The sequence below is a fragment of the Sander vitreus genome, chromosome 16 (assembly GCF_031162955.1).
Source record: "Sander vitreus isolate 19-12246 chromosome 16, sanVit1, whole genome shotgun sequence".
Classification (NCBI taxonomy): domain Eukaryota; kingdom Metazoa; phylum Chordata; class Actinopteri; order Perciformes; family Percidae; genus Sander; species Sander vitreus.
In genome coordinates this window covers 16,633,391-16,651,630 of record NC_135870.1, presented here as the reverse complement: position 1 = coordinate 16,651,630, position 18,240 = coordinate 16,633,391, and the positions used below count along the sequence as shown (strand labels likewise).

Genomic DNA, 18,240 nt, shown 5'->3' with positions numbered 1-18,240 from the left:
TGTAAGTCGCTTTGGATAAAAGCGTCAGCTAAATGACATGTAATGTCAGAGTCTACTGTGGCCAGAAAGGAGAGCAGAGCTGCTGACAAGGCAAACAAAACCAGTGAGTGTTTGAGTTTGAAGAGTTAGAGCTCTGACAGAACTACAGCATCATAACTACAGCATTGTAACTACAGCCTCTGAGAAAAACTGTCTGGATTGAACTCCACATCAACTCTGCAGAAGAGACTGAGGGAAAAAAACTAATCCTGAGAGAATTTGCCAGCACACTGACGCTAATTGAGAACCATCATTTAGGCTATGAGGATCTGCAATAAGAACCTTCGCCTTCAGGACGTCACCATCATGTACTTCACTGCCCTGGCTGCTCTAATGGTGATCTTGGTGGCTTCATATCAGGCGCCCACCAACGCTATTGAATTGTTCAGCCTTAAATCAAACCCCTCCCGCCCTCTCCCACCTCTCCCCATGCCCTTTCGTGTGCCCCTTGACCCACGCGGGAATCTCCAGCTGGCCTGGAACATCAGCTACGCTGACCAGGAGGTTTACATGGAGCTGAGGGTCGCAGAGCTCAAACACGGCGTGGTCCTGGGGATGTCTGACCAAGGGGAGCTGACCAACGCTGACCTGATGGTGCTGTGGGACTGTGGAGCTAATAGCTACTTTTGGTTGAACAGGAATGTGTGTATAAATGTCTTTCAAATAATTGAATTTAAAAGGATTTGGACAGTTTCTGTAAAAATTCAGACCAACACAAGGTTAGCCTCTAAAAAAGGGGCAGATATCAAGCAGGTTTCTGCACAAGGTGTGAAATCAGATCATTTTACTCTCTTTCTCACTTTTTCTTCCAAATTTTCTCTCTATGTTTACTTGTCAGATTCATAAATGCACAGGGATTACATGAAAGTCCTTAAAGCATTTCCCTCATCTGTCTGTGGTCCCCGGGGCGTGAGATTGGTGTTTTTGCACAAGGAGCCGGCGGATGGCTTGCTCATAATCACATAGTCAAAAAGGATGTTATCCTCTCCTGCTAATTGGAAATTGGTTAAACTGCACTAATAGCTGAAGTTCATTTGGAAACCATAACCAAATATTAGCATATCAAAATTTAATCATGTGCTGATTAAGATGTGTAAAAATGCCTCATTTTGCCACACACAAGCCTTTAACAAATCCAATATTTTTCATCCTGAATTTTACTGATAAATGTTTGTGATAAAACATTTTTCTTTTCATTTGCATTTTGTCTTATAAAGTGTGTTTGCTTTGGAGGGTTTGTGGTTGCGACACAATGACCTAAATGCAGAATGAAAGGTAGGGCTAATTTCATGTCAAAGATTAGGTAAAGTGCAGGGACAGCTACTAAAGTCCAACTTGTTCTTCTGTAATGACTGTTAAATATTATATATTACTTACTTATCACTCTCTTTTTTTCCTGAAGGCCTATCACTCTGCCATGCAGAACAATCACTCACACTACAGGCATTGTGCACAGTGTTTAAATAGCTCTTCTCATCAATGTCTAGAAATAAAGTTTTTTTATCTTCTTAATATACGAAATTCCAATTCTTTCAATTGTTTTCTTGATCACAATAGACATCAGTAAAGGATTTTAATCTGTTTAGGTAAAGGTAATTGATTTATTTTCAAAATTGTTGGCTTCAGAATCTTTTGCAGTTTGTGTGGAACGGTTATATAAGAGGGACAGAGAGGGAGATAGCAAAACAAAGAACTTAGGTGCTATTCTGGACAGATATGAATGTGAGAAACATAACAGAAGCAGATAAACTGAGCTGTTGCAAAGCTTCCTGGCATTGAAGTGGAATCTTTTACACCGGTTGTGAAGGTTTCAATGTAGGTTTGTGTTAATTTTAAAATTAACAAACAGTATTTTCTTCTAGTTGATTTAGAAAAAAAATTGTATTTGCCCTTTATATTTAGTATACTCTTCACCTGTTTGCATGGACACAGCTCCCCCGAAATTTCTTCAGTAATGGGTGAATGAGTTTCACATTGCGAAACTATCTCTGCTACGACCCAACTACACCCTCCGTTCCTCTATTTAAATAGAAAAGAGCTGTTTCTCTTAGTTGCTACTGAAAACCTAGTTTAACAAAATGTCCATATCTACTTGAAATCATGACTATATGTGATTTGCTAATATCAATGTGCTTTTAAATATTTAGTTGTGTCTCTTCTGTGTTTATTGGATTTGTTGTGTCTTGTTCTTCAGGATGCGTGGAGCGACAGTGAGGGTCACGTTTCATTGGACAGCCAACAAGACTACGAGTTGATGGAAGCCAAACACAAACCTGACGGATTCTACCTACTCTTCAAGAGACCGTTCAGTACCTGTGATCCCAGAGACTACCTCATAGAGGTGTGTGCAACTTTATTTCCACAGTCAGTGTGTCTGTGTACATGTCAGGGAAGCTGTGGGTCTAGTGTGCACTTACTAGAGAAATTAAGTTTGGCCTCTGTTTCTCCTTTATATCCATAATCTTGAGTTTGCAGAATTCTTTCAAATGTCCCCCACGAATCAATAGCAACAAGTAATTCTAACTACTAAAGGACTGTTGACACCATGGTATATAGATGTTTAAACTGCCAGAGCAAACATAGAATTGTATCTGTTGATCCCTCAATGAAGAATCCTGTATGTTAAGGATGGTGTATTATAACATCCTAATGAAAGGAATTAGCTATGGTTTTTTATTTTAACTTCACTGGCTTCCTTATAACACTACTGCAGTGTTCTGCTGTCAGGAGTCTCCCATTGTTCTACTGTTGGAGTACTGTTCTATCTTTTCTGCTGTCTTTTTTATGTGTGCCCTGTTAAGCATTCTAAATTGCACTAATCTGTATGAAAAGTACTATACAAATGTTTGACTAATGCAGGATCTTCTCCTGTACATTTATGTCATCACTCCATTCTACCTGAACGCATGTAAAGGGCGAGCACACTTATATTTTGCACATGGCTTAAAGTCAAAATAATGTCTGTCAATCCTGATCTGACTGAACTTGACAGTAACAGGTGGTGAGAAGATAGCATGTCAGGGAGGCAGGAAAGATGGCGTTTAAGTGTGTAACCTGACACAGTCTATTTGCACCGTATGTGTTAGTTATGAATGTGTGTGTGGGAGGGTGTGTGTGTCTGCAGTTTGTGATATTTTCATTGCTGTCTGAAGTGCATATAAAAATCATAAAATCCTCAGACAGTTGGACTGATCAGCACTTTCCACTTTAACATTCATTATAATGATTATGGTTTCCATGGTGCCGCATCAGACCTCTAAGTTGCAGACACAAAACCAAACCTCATCACCATGACAACATAATGAAAAGTTGCCTTCATAGGGCATTTCACCTAAATAATAATCCTAAGGGACTGTTAATTTGAAAAACACATCCCTGCTGTCTGTGTTCTGCTTTGTAACTATCAAACTTTTTTTAAATTTCTTTTGTGATTGGTAAGGAGGGAACTGTGCACATCATCTATGGATTTTTGGATAAACCACTTGCCTCGCTGGAGCAGCTGAACCTGTCCCGGATCCACACGGGAGTACAGAGAGTGCTGATGCTGCGGCCCGACACGCCGTCACCCACCCTGCCTCCAGATGTGCAGACGCTGGATGTCGTGGCTCCAAATGTCATCATCCCAACTCAAGAGACCACCTACTGGTGCTTCATACAGAAGCTGCCTGAAAACATGCCCAAGAACCACATTGTTATGGTAAAAATGCCTCTGAAAATAGAAACACTTAACATAGAGTTTTACACACAGTAGAGTTGGATAGGGAGATTGTGCACAGGCAGCTATTATTATTGCTCCTTGTTTACTAGCTGGGCCTAACGAAACAAGAGAGGCATTGTCATGGTTAGAAAGAACAAAACAAAAAAACACAATCACTTCACATTCTTATTCCTTTCTCACAGAAATATGAACAGGTTGAGTACAAAAACAGAGTATTATATATGACAATGGAAGATATGTGTTTTTCTGACACCTTTTCTAAGGTAAAGCAGTAAAAACACATAAAATAACATGACTCTCACTTGTTTCTTTTTTCCATGAGTCATGTGGTAACTCCAGGTAACGAGGCCATTGTGCATCACATAGAAGTGTTCGAATGTTCTCCGGATGTCAGCAACGTTCCAGAGTATAGCGGCTCTTGTGATGACAAGATGAAGCTGAGCAAGCTCTTTTGCTGTTTTGCTGTCATCTGCTTGCTGCATGGGCTGTGGGTGCTGAGGCATGATGGGAATCAGACACCTACACACATCCCCTTGCTTCTGTCCTTATATATATATATATTTTTTTTTTTATTAATGTCTCTGTCTTTGTTTTGTCATTTACTAATGCTATTTTTCTAAAAACTAAAAACTAACTGATTAACCCACAGTACAATACCTGAAACCTCCAACTCCAAATGAATGCTAATGTTAGTCTACCTGGCTGTAGGCAACTGCTGTATTGCAGTATTTCTAACATCCTGGATGCGGCCCTGACAGGCAGCTAGCTAACTACTCAGCCAGCTAAAAGGTGGCAAAAAGAAGAAGAAAAAAACGCCTGAATGTTCAGTCCATTAGTTTAAATCTATTTTCAACTAATGGAAACCATTAGGAATAAACACAGTGCAGTGCTTTTTTGAGGCAGAGCTCCAACTGAAATAGTCAGTACAGGAGAAATGCACCTTTTTCCTAAGCCAGCTTGTCAGTCAGTCATGGATCAAGCATTAAATCCGCCCACTTACGTACCATGGCTACCAACCAGCCGGCTGACCAAGCAAGCAAGCAGGCTGTTGGTCACATAAAGCAAAGAGGACAGGGAACGGTGAGCTAGTCACCATATTTCTCTGCTCCGCTCCCCACTGTATCATAGCCAGCCTGGCCTCTGTCTGATTGGATTATCTGCCAGTCAAACAAAAACAAGCAGGATGCTTTCTGTGAGCTGTGAAGACAAGATTAGGTGGGAAATATTCAGGCCTCTTTCATCACCTCCTAATAGTGTTGTTTCATTCTCCCTGGCACCGCATCAGAAGGGAAACGTGGTCTTGCAAAAACACAAAACAAGAGAGAAAGAGAAAAACAGAGTGGGAGAAGTTTGAAAGAGGAGAGAAACAATAATGTATGACACTGTCAGAATGCGGAGAGGAAATAGCACCAGTGAAAAAGAGATGCGTGTGTAACTGAGAAAGCAAGTCTCTAAGGATGTTACAAGATTAAATCAAACAGTTCTCTCTTCCATTACAAACTGTGTGTATCAGCAGAAGTGGCTTAAGGTGGTCTGAAATAGGTGAAGACACATGATGAATTACGATTAAATTAAGTTTCCTTGATAAAGCATGGAGGTTTGATGGTTAGTGGAGAAATTAATATTTGGCACAATAAGCAGAACAATTCTGAATCCAAGGAGTGAAAAAGGAAGAAAAAGAAAATATATCTCCCAAGTTCAACCAGCCTCTCAGAGGGTGCATCCAAATGACAATACAACCTTTCTCTGTGTAGAAATAATCAATGAACATTGTTTCAGCCAACTCATCGATCCCTAAAAGACCTTAGACATTTGAAGGTTCTCAACAAAGGAACATACTTGATGCAAAGGCTAAACTGGTTTAAATCTATGATGTTATGGTCTGTTTTCTGCATCATAAATCAGTTTATAATATACTTTTCCTTCTTTCTGTTACAATTTTAGACTCTGAGTAGTTGGGAGTTTGTGAGTGGGCATGCTTGTAATTTTAGTCTTTGCTATGACTTAAAAGCAGCTGTGCATAAATTAGAGGAATAATGAATCGTCTTTCTGTGTGTGTGTACTATCCTCCTGATGCAGGGCTGCCTATGGGTGGACCAGGTTGTTCCTTCGTCTGGAGGTCCATTACCACAACCCTCTCCTTATATCTGGTACATACAGTCCCTGTGCATAAGCTGTAACACATGCACTTTTTTCTTTCTCATTTACACACACACACACACACACACACACACACACACACACACACACACACACACACACACACACACACACACACACACACACACACACACACACACAGGAGAAGGATTCAGCAGGATTCTCTGTATCTGGTACATACAGTCCCTGCGCATAAGCTGTAACACATGCACTCTGTCTTTTTCCTTTCTCTTTTACACACACACACACACACACACACACACACACACACACATACACAGAGCAGGATTCTCTGTATCTCTCCGATGAGTGCTGGACTTATCTTCAACAGAGCGATTAATTTAATATTTTCCAGATATACCTTTTGATCTCGCCTGTACAAGTTGCCACAGACTTTACTTTGCTTATCCTGATCTGACCTTACAATTCGCAAATATCCTACAAAACTATCTTCTAATTCTCTATACTTCTTTCTTTTTTTTAAAGTTGCTTTCTTTTACAATTGTGTGCTTGATCTTATCTCTTTCTTCAAACCTTTCCTGCAGTTTAACAGAGATAGAGTGAAGGCTTTGCATCAACTTGACACCAATAATCAAGCCAGAATAAAAGCAACACTGGTGTGAGCTTGTGCTGAATTCTTTGCAATGTATGCCTTAATTAGAGGGCTGACTAATTCTGGTTTGTATTTTAATATGATCTACTAGTGACTGCATGTTACATATTGTAATATTCCATGATATTCTTTACACCCCAAGTTTGAGGCACTACGATGCAGGGATCATGGAGCTGGGCCTGTTTACACTCCTATCATGGCTATCCTTAAAAAGTCTGTCTGTTTGTCTATCTAGGCTTTGCCTCCAGGAGGAATCTGTATATTTGCGTCCCAGCTGCACACCCACATAGTGCGGCGTGGGGTGAGGACAGTTTTGGTAAGGGGAGGCAAAGAGCTGGAGGTGGTACAGGAAGACCAGCACTTCAGTACACACTACCAGGTGAGCAACAGAAAGTCTCAGTCTCACCAGAGGAAAACAACAGGGCACTGTAGGCTTTATCAAATTTACTCAAACAGCAGGAAATAGTGTATTTGTTGGGAATCTTTTATTTTAGATACTTTTTTTGGCCATTTTGGGCCTTTATTTGATAGGACAGCTTGAGACTTGAAAGGGGAAAGTGAGGGGGAATGACACGCAGCAAAGGGCCGCAGGTAGGAATTGAACACACGGCCGTTGCGGCAAGGACTGAGCCTATGTACAAGGGCCGCAAGCTCAACCAGGTGTTCCACTTCTGGGATTGCTCCGTTGCCGACAGAAATTCCGCCGGATTTCTCATTTAGGCCGGATATCCGTTGCCTTGGGCTTTCTTTGTGTTGGCATTTTAAACGCCTGTCTATTTATGAGGACTATGGTTAACCTTTTCTCAGATCTATGCAGGGTAAATCCAGACAGCTAGCTAGACTATCTGTCAAATCATTTTTTTGTTGCACAACTAAAACACTTTGAATGTAAACATGTTCCACTAAAACAAGTTCCTTCCCGAGGCGATTTTGCAAAGGTCCGCCCAAGACGATTGTGATTGGTTGAAAGAAATGCCAATAAACTGTATATGCTGTGTGGACTCGCCAGACCCTCCTCCACAGTGCTGTGGAGGGAGGTCTGGCAATGCGAAACTACTTAAAAAATGACACAAATGACAGTGCCCATGTTTATTGTAACGAAGGAACACATCAGCCAGTGCAACAGTGTGTCCCATTTATGTGTTTTTGTAATAGTTTATAACAGAGCTTTTATCTGAACTCTTGGAATTTGCTATGATCTATGATATACAGTCACAGATCAGTCATGAAATAAATTTAGGCATCATAAGGTATAGCACAGTATGATCTCTATCCACAAGACAGCCAAAATTAAAGAACCTCCTGACCATCAACTCCACATCAAAACTGACAAACAATAAGCAGACGACATCTGTCCGACAATATCCCGAGGCAGGTAGAGAGAGAGAGAGAGAGAGAGAGAGAGAGAGAGAGAGAGAGAAAGAAGAGAAGGACATCTGCTAGACTGTCTGATAAAATCTCCAGCTGCTGTTGATGTGAAACTAATCTGAGTGTACCTGTGTGGCGGTGTTGTTTCAAACCCTGCAGCCTAATTATAGCCATGATGAGTTTATCAAACCAGAGCCCGTCTATGGAGAGCCTGTTCACTCCCTATTCAGCCCCATTGTACCAAATTTGGTTGCAGTTCCACCAGAGTTCCACTGGGGGTGATCGCGGTCCAGTGCTAAATGAATGGGACTCTATGGAGCTAGATGGCTAAATTTGTCTCTTTCGCCTGATTGTCGTTGAGAAATCTCAGATTTGATTGTAGTTTTTGCAAGTTCAACATGGATTATAGGTCAAAAGTTGAATGAACGAGTACTTATGTCCTTTCGATTTCTTACAGGTTGAGTCGTTGTTGCCCATAACACGCTAGCATTCTGCTAATGAATGCTGATTGGTCAGTGAAGGACTGATTACGACCAGAGCTCCCACTTGATGGCATCCAAAGCGGAACCAGAATGTCAGAGCCCGTCTACGTCTGTCTGTGAATATTTCGGCGTGGTCTTTAAAACATTAGCAAACCAAACCTCTTTCTAGCACGTGTATTGACAGGGAGAGCCTAACCTGTCAGCTGTGTTGTCAATGCCTCAAGAGAAAAAAGGAAGTGACTCAGAGCTTGCCGTAAAGCAGTATCTCTGGCCGTAGGATGTGTATGACGTCATTGACATTTTAAAAGGCTTTTTAGAACAAAAAAGCCACTTTAAAAAAATTTAACACCCAGCAGTGTGTATTTTCTTTGCCTCCACTTTCGAATGCAACATTCAAATTACTAGACAAAAAATTATATCCTGAGAAAAGTGGATTTTGAGGGGTATAGCTCCATAGACCTCAATTCATTCTAATCTGATCTGATAAATTTGATCTCTACGCCTGCATTTGACAAAGGCAGTGACTATTATATGTTTCAGTTTTCCACTGTGCAGATTTTACAATCTTTTTCTATTCTGCAAACTCTGCCAACTTCTACTAAATGGTATTTTCCCAGTTGTATTTTTTTTCTTCTCCCTTTGCATTTAAAGTAATAAATTAGAATAGCTCGCTGCTGCATAAGGTGCTGCTTAAATGGAGTGGAAATAGGGACAGGCTGTAAAATTGGTGCTGTAATAAAATGTTCTCAGGAGACAGACAAGATAAAACCGTAGCAACTGAGCTCCACAAAGCAAAAAAGCTGGCCACTGGCTCTCTTAAATAACTCATATTCTGTCAGTAACCTTAAATAATCTTCAGTGCTCTTTGTTGAACATAGAATATGGTGAACTGCTGGTGTGTTTGTGCTTGATCCTGCAGGGTGATGTCCTCATAACAAAGTGTACTTACAACACAGAAGATAGGAGCAAGCCTACTATTTTTATATTGCTAATGTTCACCTTGAGCACTGTTAAAGGAATACGCCACCGTTTGTGAAATAGGGTTATTCACCGTCACCTCTATATTTATATATGTGGGCAAACGCATTTTTGTCTCAGTGCATGCATTGTCTTAGTCCGGCAGCACCGCCGTTAGCTTAGCTTAGCGTAGGGAATGGAATCCTATGTTGGCGGTTAGCATGTCGTGAGTAAAAGTGACCCAACAACAACAAAAAACAACTACTTATTGTGGCCTGCGTATTCACAACGAGTACAAATAGCAATGCAGATTAAGACTAGAGGATTTCCTAGGCAGATACTGACTTGGGACTATATTGGGTGGAAGTACAGTCGAAGCACTGCTAATTGGGCGCGGGCACGCTCATCTTGATCTGACACGTTGAGGCTGGTCATCGATGGCAGTATCTTGTCCCACTCGCCACAGCACAGACACTCTATTTCAGTCGGCATAGGTTAGCATATTCCCCCACACTCACACCACCAGATCGTGTTGGCTCTCATCCTCACGTCCTCGGGGTGTTCGCAACCTCCTCCTCCTGTTGTTCTATTTCCAAAGCACGCAGCTCGTCTTCTGAAAACTCTGGTTCGTAGAGGTATGCTTCTGGATCTTGACTGTCTGAGAAGTCATCCTCTTCGTCTTTCACAAAATCCGCCATGTTCATAGCCATTCACTGTCTACTGTAGGAAAAATAGCCAGCTAATATTCACACCGGTATGTTGGCGGAAATTGGGGGGTTTCAGGTGCTGCGTGATATCGCTGCGCCCAAGTAGCAGTGCTTCGGCTGTACTTCCACCCAATATAGTCCCAAATCAATATCTGCCTAGGGAATCGTCTAGTCTTAATCTGCATTGCTATTTGTACTTGTTGTGAATACGCAGGCCACAAGAAGTAATTAGGTTTTGTTTTTGTTGTTGTTGGGTTACTAAGCCAATGCATGCACTGAGACAAAAATGCGTTTGCCCACCTATATAAATATAGAGGAGACGGTGAATAGCCCTATTTCAACAAATGGTGGCATATTCCTTTAACAGCAAAAGAATAAATATGTTGAGTAATGCCTGCTCTAATCTCTCTCCTCCCTCCATCTTCCTCCTTCATATTCCCTTCATTATCGTAATCCTTCCGTCTCTCCCCCTCTAATACCTACATCTGTTCTTTGTACTATATATCTACACCTTCCTCCATCTCCATCCAAATCTCTCTCAGTCCTCAGGGAGGTTTTGGCATCATGGAAGAAATGTGTGTTAACTACATTCACTACTACCCTCAAACTAAGCTGGAGCTCTGCAAGAGCCACGTTGACCCAGGATACCTGCAGAAATACTTTATTAACAGGTAGCACACATGCACAAACCATCTCTCTCTCGCTCCTTCAAATCATTTGCTTGTTCCCTTTGTCCTTTATTTTTTCTTTTTTCATTTTTCATTTTCCTCTCCATCTTCCTGGTGTGACTAAGCAATTTTTGCTTTCAGCATTCACCCCTTCCCCCCTTTGTCCTTCGCTCCCGGGATACAGTTTTTTATATTTCTTTTAATCTCAAAGACCAGATGCTTTGTCCTTTAAAGTGAAACTGTGTTCTCCCAACGCCAATTCTAACTGCTTTTTTTTTCAATCGCTCCCTCCTTTCTCAATCTCACTCTGCCTCCCTTTTATTAACTTTCCTTCAACCTCTCTCTCTCCGTCCCTCCATCCTGCCCTCCTTTCAAGTTCTACGGAAATGACCAGTGTGTGTGGTGAGGTGGGTGTGATGGAGCAGTATTCTCAACTACAGTGGGACGCATTCACCACAGAAGTGCTGGACTCCCTTTATAATACAGCCCCCATCTCCATGCACTGCAACCAGTTGAATGCACGCCTCTTTCCTGTAAGCCCCCAATCTCTCTCTCACACACACACACACACACACACACACACACTACACACACACTTCAAAAATGTGTAGAGGCCTTTTTTATCAGAACAAAAGCTTCCTACATCAGTTGTGCAAGTGCAAACCAGGAAACAAATTCCAGTAGTGTTTGGGTAAAAACATCAAGAGCACATTTTAGCACATCAGGATGAGGCTCATGAAAGGAAACATACTTCTAGATCTCTCCATACACAGATGCTGTCAACCAAATGAATTTTCATTCATTTATTTCATTAACTTCAACTACAAAACTGGCATGCGTTCCATTAATGGTGCCACCACTGGAAGGCAGTTGAAAGACATCGGCTACAACTGCTTTCAAGATGTTTTGGGTGAAGCCATCAATGCGTGAAATAATCTCAAAGTAACTCAGCAGCCAAACGTTAGTCAGGCTCTTATCAGTGTAGTGTTGATAATACATATAGAAGGCAGAGGAAAACTTGATGAACTTGAGAATGATGAGGGTTGCACCAACTATAGGCAGGAGCTTTTGCAAAACATTAAATTAACAAACAAAAAAATGTTTGTGAGGTGCAACAAAGACAACTGAAAGCCACACTCTCACATTCTTCTGATGCAGACAATTGAGTTGCAGTACTGTAAGTGGCAAAACACTGATGAGAAATTAATAATTTCACACGAAGAAACTGCTTATGTTGGGGAACTGGACCTTGTGAAAAGATTGGGAAGCAGCCTTTTCACAGTCCTAAAGCTATGTGCCATAAAAAATACACTCAAGACCACAAAGAGACAGCCTTGAGTGTATTTTTTTGATGACAGGTTGGATATATTGTAAAGTAACAACTGTGCAGTTACCTCATAAAACCTGCAGTCTAAATATCAAGGATACTACCAGTTCTTTTGCCAAACAACCCATCTTGTCACCAACTTAATAAATCTGTTTCTACAGGGAGAGTGGGACAAACAGCTTGTACCGATCGTTACTTCCATCCTTGAAAAACCTTGTTTTTGTACATTAAATAATAAATGACACTAAAATGTTCATTTTTGATATTTGAACTGGTCAAACAATTCTCTTAAGACATTTTGCATTTAAGAATCAACTTCACCTGCTTTCTATCATCAGGACTTTGAGCAATATTTGCATCACACTACGAAAGGAAGAGAAATTCTATAAACTGATAAAACACTATCACTACTGTTCCAATACCACAATATGTCCACAGGTTGTTGTTGTTTTCTTCTAATTCTGTCTGTTTCACATTTCCCATATAAATCCTGTTATAACCATAACCTAAGCCACTACTGAGAACAACCATTTAAATGATTAATGGCCTTCTGGGCTGAATCAATGAAACCACATTAGTAAATATTTTGTGCTGAATGTGCAGCAACACACATCTAAGAGGTAGTAACCATACATAGAAATGCATTCTACTACTTTAACACACTTTTCTGGCTGCTGTTCACACAATGTGTGTGTGTGTGTGTGTGTGTGTGTGTGTGTGTGTGTGTGTGTGTGTGTGTGTGTGTGTGTGTGTGTGTGTGTGTGTGTGTGATGAGCTTTGGGTTTAGTTTGGCCAGAACTGTGTTGGTGTCAGTGGATCTAAATACAGGCGGGAAATATGATTACAATCAAATTCTATGTTTCAAAAGGTTGTAGACACTTATTTCAACACATATAATTATCAAAACATGCTGCACCTACCTGCATTTAGGACATAAATCAGCTATCAAGGTGCTAAACTGGTGATTTCTCTTTTTGCTGTTTAAGTCACGGTTTTCCTTTCAGAAATATTCAACATGAGTTATCGACAAAGAAACCAGACGCTATCTAGCTAGCAAACATATTAGCAGTTTTACATTTGTATACACACACACAGTGTATACATGTAAAGACACCATCACATTCCCAATTACTCAGTAAACTTTGCAACTGTCAAATTAAGACCTGTCCCAAGGAACCTATAAGGACTTAGCTAGTTGATTCATCATATATTGATTATAATTACACAAATACTACAATACAGTCCTGCCATACTCACTCCTGAACTCAAGTTCATATTTTGAATTGAAAGTAAGTGGTAAGAGACCAAGGTGTTGTTTAATGTGCTGTTGCAGAATGCCTCCTGCAGATGCTTCAAAGTAAAAGTACTCCATTACGGCCCCTGCTCAGCCTTAGCATGAAGCAGATGTAAATTATAGTTTAATTATAGTAACAAAACTAAGAGAATTGAGTTTGCAGCGACAGCAGTTTAACCCGCAGAGCACAGCAACAGCGGGGCGGATCAGAAAACAAGGGGGTTATCTGTAACAGCTGCTTTCTGATAACTCTTGTCTTTTTCTGTCATTTTTCTCCAGCAGTGTTTGTCCCTGACTGGTACGCTGTGCCTCAGGTTTTTTTCTCCCTTTCCCTCCAACTCTGATACAAGCAAGTGAAACTCTGTTTATAGTCATTTTTATCAGCACAAACATCAGTCACTGTAATCTGACTCAAACTGCCAGAAGGCCAGTGTATAGATTGAGAACAATTGTATCCCATAATACAGTCCTCATTGCCTCATAGGATAAATTAGAAATGAAATATTACAGCACTACATCATAATATAATATAGTGCACTATAAGGACAAAACTCTGAATTCACAACTTGACTCTAATATTAGCTTACCTAATTATGGCTTACACGGGGTTCATTTTTTAGCGCAAGTACAAAATCATTCAGAATTATGGTACTTTCAACATGTATGCATCTTTACCTGTTTTGTTTTAGCCCTAGCATCAGTACTTTGGCTACAAAGGCAGCAACTGTCTTTGCTTCATATAAAACATTACCGTTATACCTATCTATAATCATGGTAATACGTAGTCCTTAGGTTCCTGGTTATGCTGCTAGTTCTTTATAAAGATAGATTAAGATTTCCTGAGTTATCTTCTAGTGTTATAGACATTCTGAATTAGTTTGATTTGACTGTTGATTGTTTGAAAAGAGCAAAGCTTGTTCTATTTCTAAAACCAAACATTGATAAAGATTCTGCTATTATTTGAGTACTTAAGATCACTCCAGGAGACGCAGGCTTATTCAAAGTTGGATGGATCAGAAATAGGTCTTTTTCAGTTTACCCAGTGTAAACTGTACTGGTAAAACTTCTTTGATTAGTGGAGATAATAAGATGAATGTGTCTTCATAGTGATACATGAGATCGTTCACAAGAGAACAGTGTTACTCTCAAACCCAGAGCTGGTATAACAATGTTGACAAAACATTTATACCAGAATTAAATCAGCACCTCTTTTAGATCTTGATACATATTTTTAGACAATCTATAAAAGTTCCATCTCATCCCCTCCAGTTCCGTCACATCACAGATATAATCTTATATATTAAATTCTAATATAAAATGATCATATTTAAGATGCATAGTATTTCACAGAGGTTTAGAGTAAAACAGCTGCACCTGCATGTAAAAGAATCAGTTGCACCTATTTTACTGTAAATTTCCAAAGGAAGTAAAGCTTGGGAATATTTGGAATTTTGCTAAATATTAATATGAAAATCATAACTTTTAATATTGAACTTATTTGGGAGAAAAATACACATAAAAAAAACAATACTAGGTCTTATGGCATGTTAAAAGTATGGCCATTTGAATTGTAACCTTTCACTGCATTCAGCAGCATCAACATGTACAGATGATTTGCCAGCATCCCATTAAATGGGAATTAAAAGTAAAGTAAAATTACAACTCTCTGCATGCACAGTGCATTCTTCCATCACATGTGCAGCCCACGCTGCTGCACTGTCTGAGCTAAAGGACTACATGCTTTCATGTAAGTTTTGATTACATTACTGGGGTTAAATATATTATTTATATTTTAGGTTAACCGGCAGATAGTAGCCTTAAAGCAAAGGACACAGTTCATAACTTGCTAACACCTTCTGCTAGTTTTTGCTAGCTAGCTGTTACCATGTGGGTAGTAAGTAGTTTGATTGAGCATGCTAATTCAGTAGTTTTTATGAATTTATTTCAATTCAATTTCTTCATTGCAAAACATTTCTTTTATAAATTAGTAAGTTATAAATTTGTGGGCTGTCACACAGCTCACATTAGGCTCGTTTGAGATGAGCCAGGTCTGCGCAGAATCAATCACTGCTCAATGCATGCCAGTTAGATTTTTGTCCGACTTGATCCTGACCTTTCTCTGACGTCATGCACACGTGGGCAATGATAACCTCATGAGATCAAGGCGGCTGCAGGTTTGAGACGCAGGCAGCGCAGTTGCTTTTCACTGACTGCAAGACCCAGGTGGACCCAGGGTATGCTGGGAAACGCCATTCTGCACTGGCCTGTGAGCGCCCCCTATATGAAACTCTGGTGGAACTGCAACCAGTTCAGAAGCCGGAAGTAACGAGAGAGTGGAACTTCTTCCCTTATTAGACATTTTTTGCCATGATCAAAGAATTTCTAATAAGGGAAGAAGTTGCACTCTCTCGTTACTTCCGGCTTCCAAATTCAGTACAATGGGACTTAATAGGGAGTGGAACGGCTTTCCGTAGACCGGCTTTGCCATGATCTACACCATTGTTTCTCAACGGGGGCGTTTGGACATCGACCTCCAAAATGATGAGGAGGCCAAGGTCATCGTTTCCCTCTTTTGTGGAAGAGGATTCGTCTTCTGCTCCTTGCTTTTCCGACATTATACCTTGTTCAGCAGGGGTTCAGTCAAGCTTTGCACATGCAGACGAAGTACCGCAGCCATCTCAATTTGGTTACATCAGGCGCTTGTGTAGAAGCTGATATATGGGTCTGATAACATTTTATTAAATTGGAATCGGACCTAAAGGATGTGAGTGTTCTATTTCGTATAGGCTTCGACCTCTAAGCCACGCTATTGGGGTTTATCCCTTCGCGCATGCGCAGTCGTGAAGATTTTCTTTCCCGCCCTTGCTTCAACTACGTCCGCAAATACTGTATATAAAAAGAGCGGACCCGTTGCTCTGCTCCCACTTTTTCTTCAAGCTAGCAGTATGAAGACAAGCTCGACTTCCAGCGGTGTTTGCCTCTGCCCCACCTGCCAGACTGGCTGCATCCTGCCGCCGGACCTCCATCCCCATTGTGAGACCTGCCTTGGCGCCGCTTACGCCTCCTGCCAGTTCTGCATCCGCCTGCCATCTAAAGAGCTTAACCGGCGGGCGGAAGCTTTTCTGGAGTGTCAGGCTAGTGGGGAAGGGGATGGCAGCTGGGCAGACAGACGGCAATCCGTCAACACCCTGGATCCGCCGGAGGAAGGCTTTGTCGACGAGCAGAAGTCCGATGGCTCGATTCCCTCGGATAACGCCTCCGTCACCGGCTGTCCCTCCTCTCCCCTGGGAGAACTGGGCCTCGAAACGGGGATCGATGCCCTCCCATTGCGGCTCTCCCCATCCCTGGAATGGCCAAGGGCACCGCTCCAGCGGTCTTCCCCTCTGCCTCAGGCGGCCCCTCTGCCTTTCGACAGAGCCCTACCATGGGCCGAGCATCACAATCTGACGTCTCGCCCAGCGGCGGAATGGGCTCTGCGCTCCTTGCTGACCATGTCCGTAAACAACACACAGACATGTGCGCGCCCGCTCTCAGAGCACAGCGCAGCATTGATCAGGCTGTCAGGATGTCATAGCTGATAGCGCTGGTGCACAGAGAGGGAAACAGACCCCATATCATGTCCCCTGCCTCTTGTGTTGACTTATCTCCAAACATTAGTGGACAACGACTTGGCTCCGTCCACAGTCAAAGCCTACGCAGCCATTTCATCCTGCCACGGAGGCTATGGAGAGAGGACGGTTTTTGCGCACCCCCTAGTAAAGCGTTTGTAGTATATGAACATTCTAGAACTTTCTATAAACTTTGACTTAAGATTTGGTATAAGGAGATGCATGAACTTTACCCCACTTTTATTGAAAACATCTGGAAACTGTTAACTTGAGCAGAGGGCCCCCCAAGACAGAAGAGTCCTTTTTTGGAGTTATGCCAGATAAAGGCATTGATTGGTCAGTTCCCTACTCCAATCACATACTTACATATATCACGTCTTATGTTAATACAATGCACAGGATATATACTGGGTTCACACAAAGAAAAGGCAGCGCGACAAATTTTGAAGATTGGGTCGGTCGTCTTTCCAGATGTCCATGGAGTCTGTAAATTGATGCTGAAGTTTTTTGAAAGGGGTCAGACGACAGAAACCCGCCGTGCGCTCTCTCACACCCCAATGGGATCTGGCCCTGGTGCTTCGAGCTCTGGGGAAGCCTCCTTTCGAGCCAATGGCACAAGCCCCTCTCAGGTTGTTGTCTCTAAAAACGGGCCTTCTCCTTGCCTTGACGTCAGCCAGGAGAGTGAGCGACTTATATGCGCTGTCAGTTTCGCCGTCCTGTCTCTCCATTAGAGGGGACGGGAGCGCAGCCACCCTACAGCCTCTACCCTACCCCTCTTTTACACCAAAAATTTTAACAAATTCCTTTCGGTCGAGGGTTTTTTTTTTTTCCTCCAGGGTTTTTTCCCCCCCGCCTCATAACAACGATGCGGAGGAGGTTTTCCACCAATTGTGGCCGGTGCGTGTGTTATCACAGTACGTTTTACGCACGGCGGACATAAGGCGGACACAGCAGCTGTTTGTACACTATAGGGAACACTCCCAAGGAGCGGCCCTGTCAAAACAGCGTGTGTCTCACTGGCTGTGCGAGGCTATCACCCAAGCCTATAACACGGAGGGGGCGGAGCCCTCTCTGACCAATGACAACTGATGCCCCGTCGTATGTGTGTTCTGTCTGCTGCCGGGTGCCGGGAGGAGAGCGGTGTCCCACATATATGTATATATACATATATACGCATATATACATATATGTATACATATATATATATTATATACATATATGTATATATATTTTGTCACTATCATGCACGCCTACAATCACAGATTATGCACCCTGCATGTGTGTTTTCCTGCTTCCTCA

At 41.7% G+C, this 18,240-nt stretch overlaps 1 protein-coding gene across 1 annotated transcript; it reads left to right on the top strand.

The window, feature by feature from the left end:
- Window positions 1-242: 242 nt before the first annotated feature.
- Window positions 243-18,030, top strand: dbh (dopamine beta-hydroxylase (dopamine beta-monooxygenase)). The gene is given in 19 exon segments (XM_078271957.1): window positions 243-681; window positions 2,234-2,380; window positions 3,479-3,736; window positions 3,940-3,956; window positions 4,080-4,206; window positions 4,209-4,261; window positions 5,817-5,857; window positions 5,860-5,915; window positions 6,614-6,707; window positions 6,710-6,909; window positions 7,371-7,377; window positions 9,259-9,373; window positions 10,587-10,715; window positions 11,088-11,108; window positions 11,110-11,245; window positions 12,201-12,261; window positions 13,613-13,647; window positions 16,330-16,830; window positions 17,857-18,030. Coding segments are annotated over 19 exon segments (2,553 nt in total). The 5' UTR covers window positions 243-300.
- The last annotated feature ends 210 nt before the right edge of the window (window positions 18,031-18,240 follow it).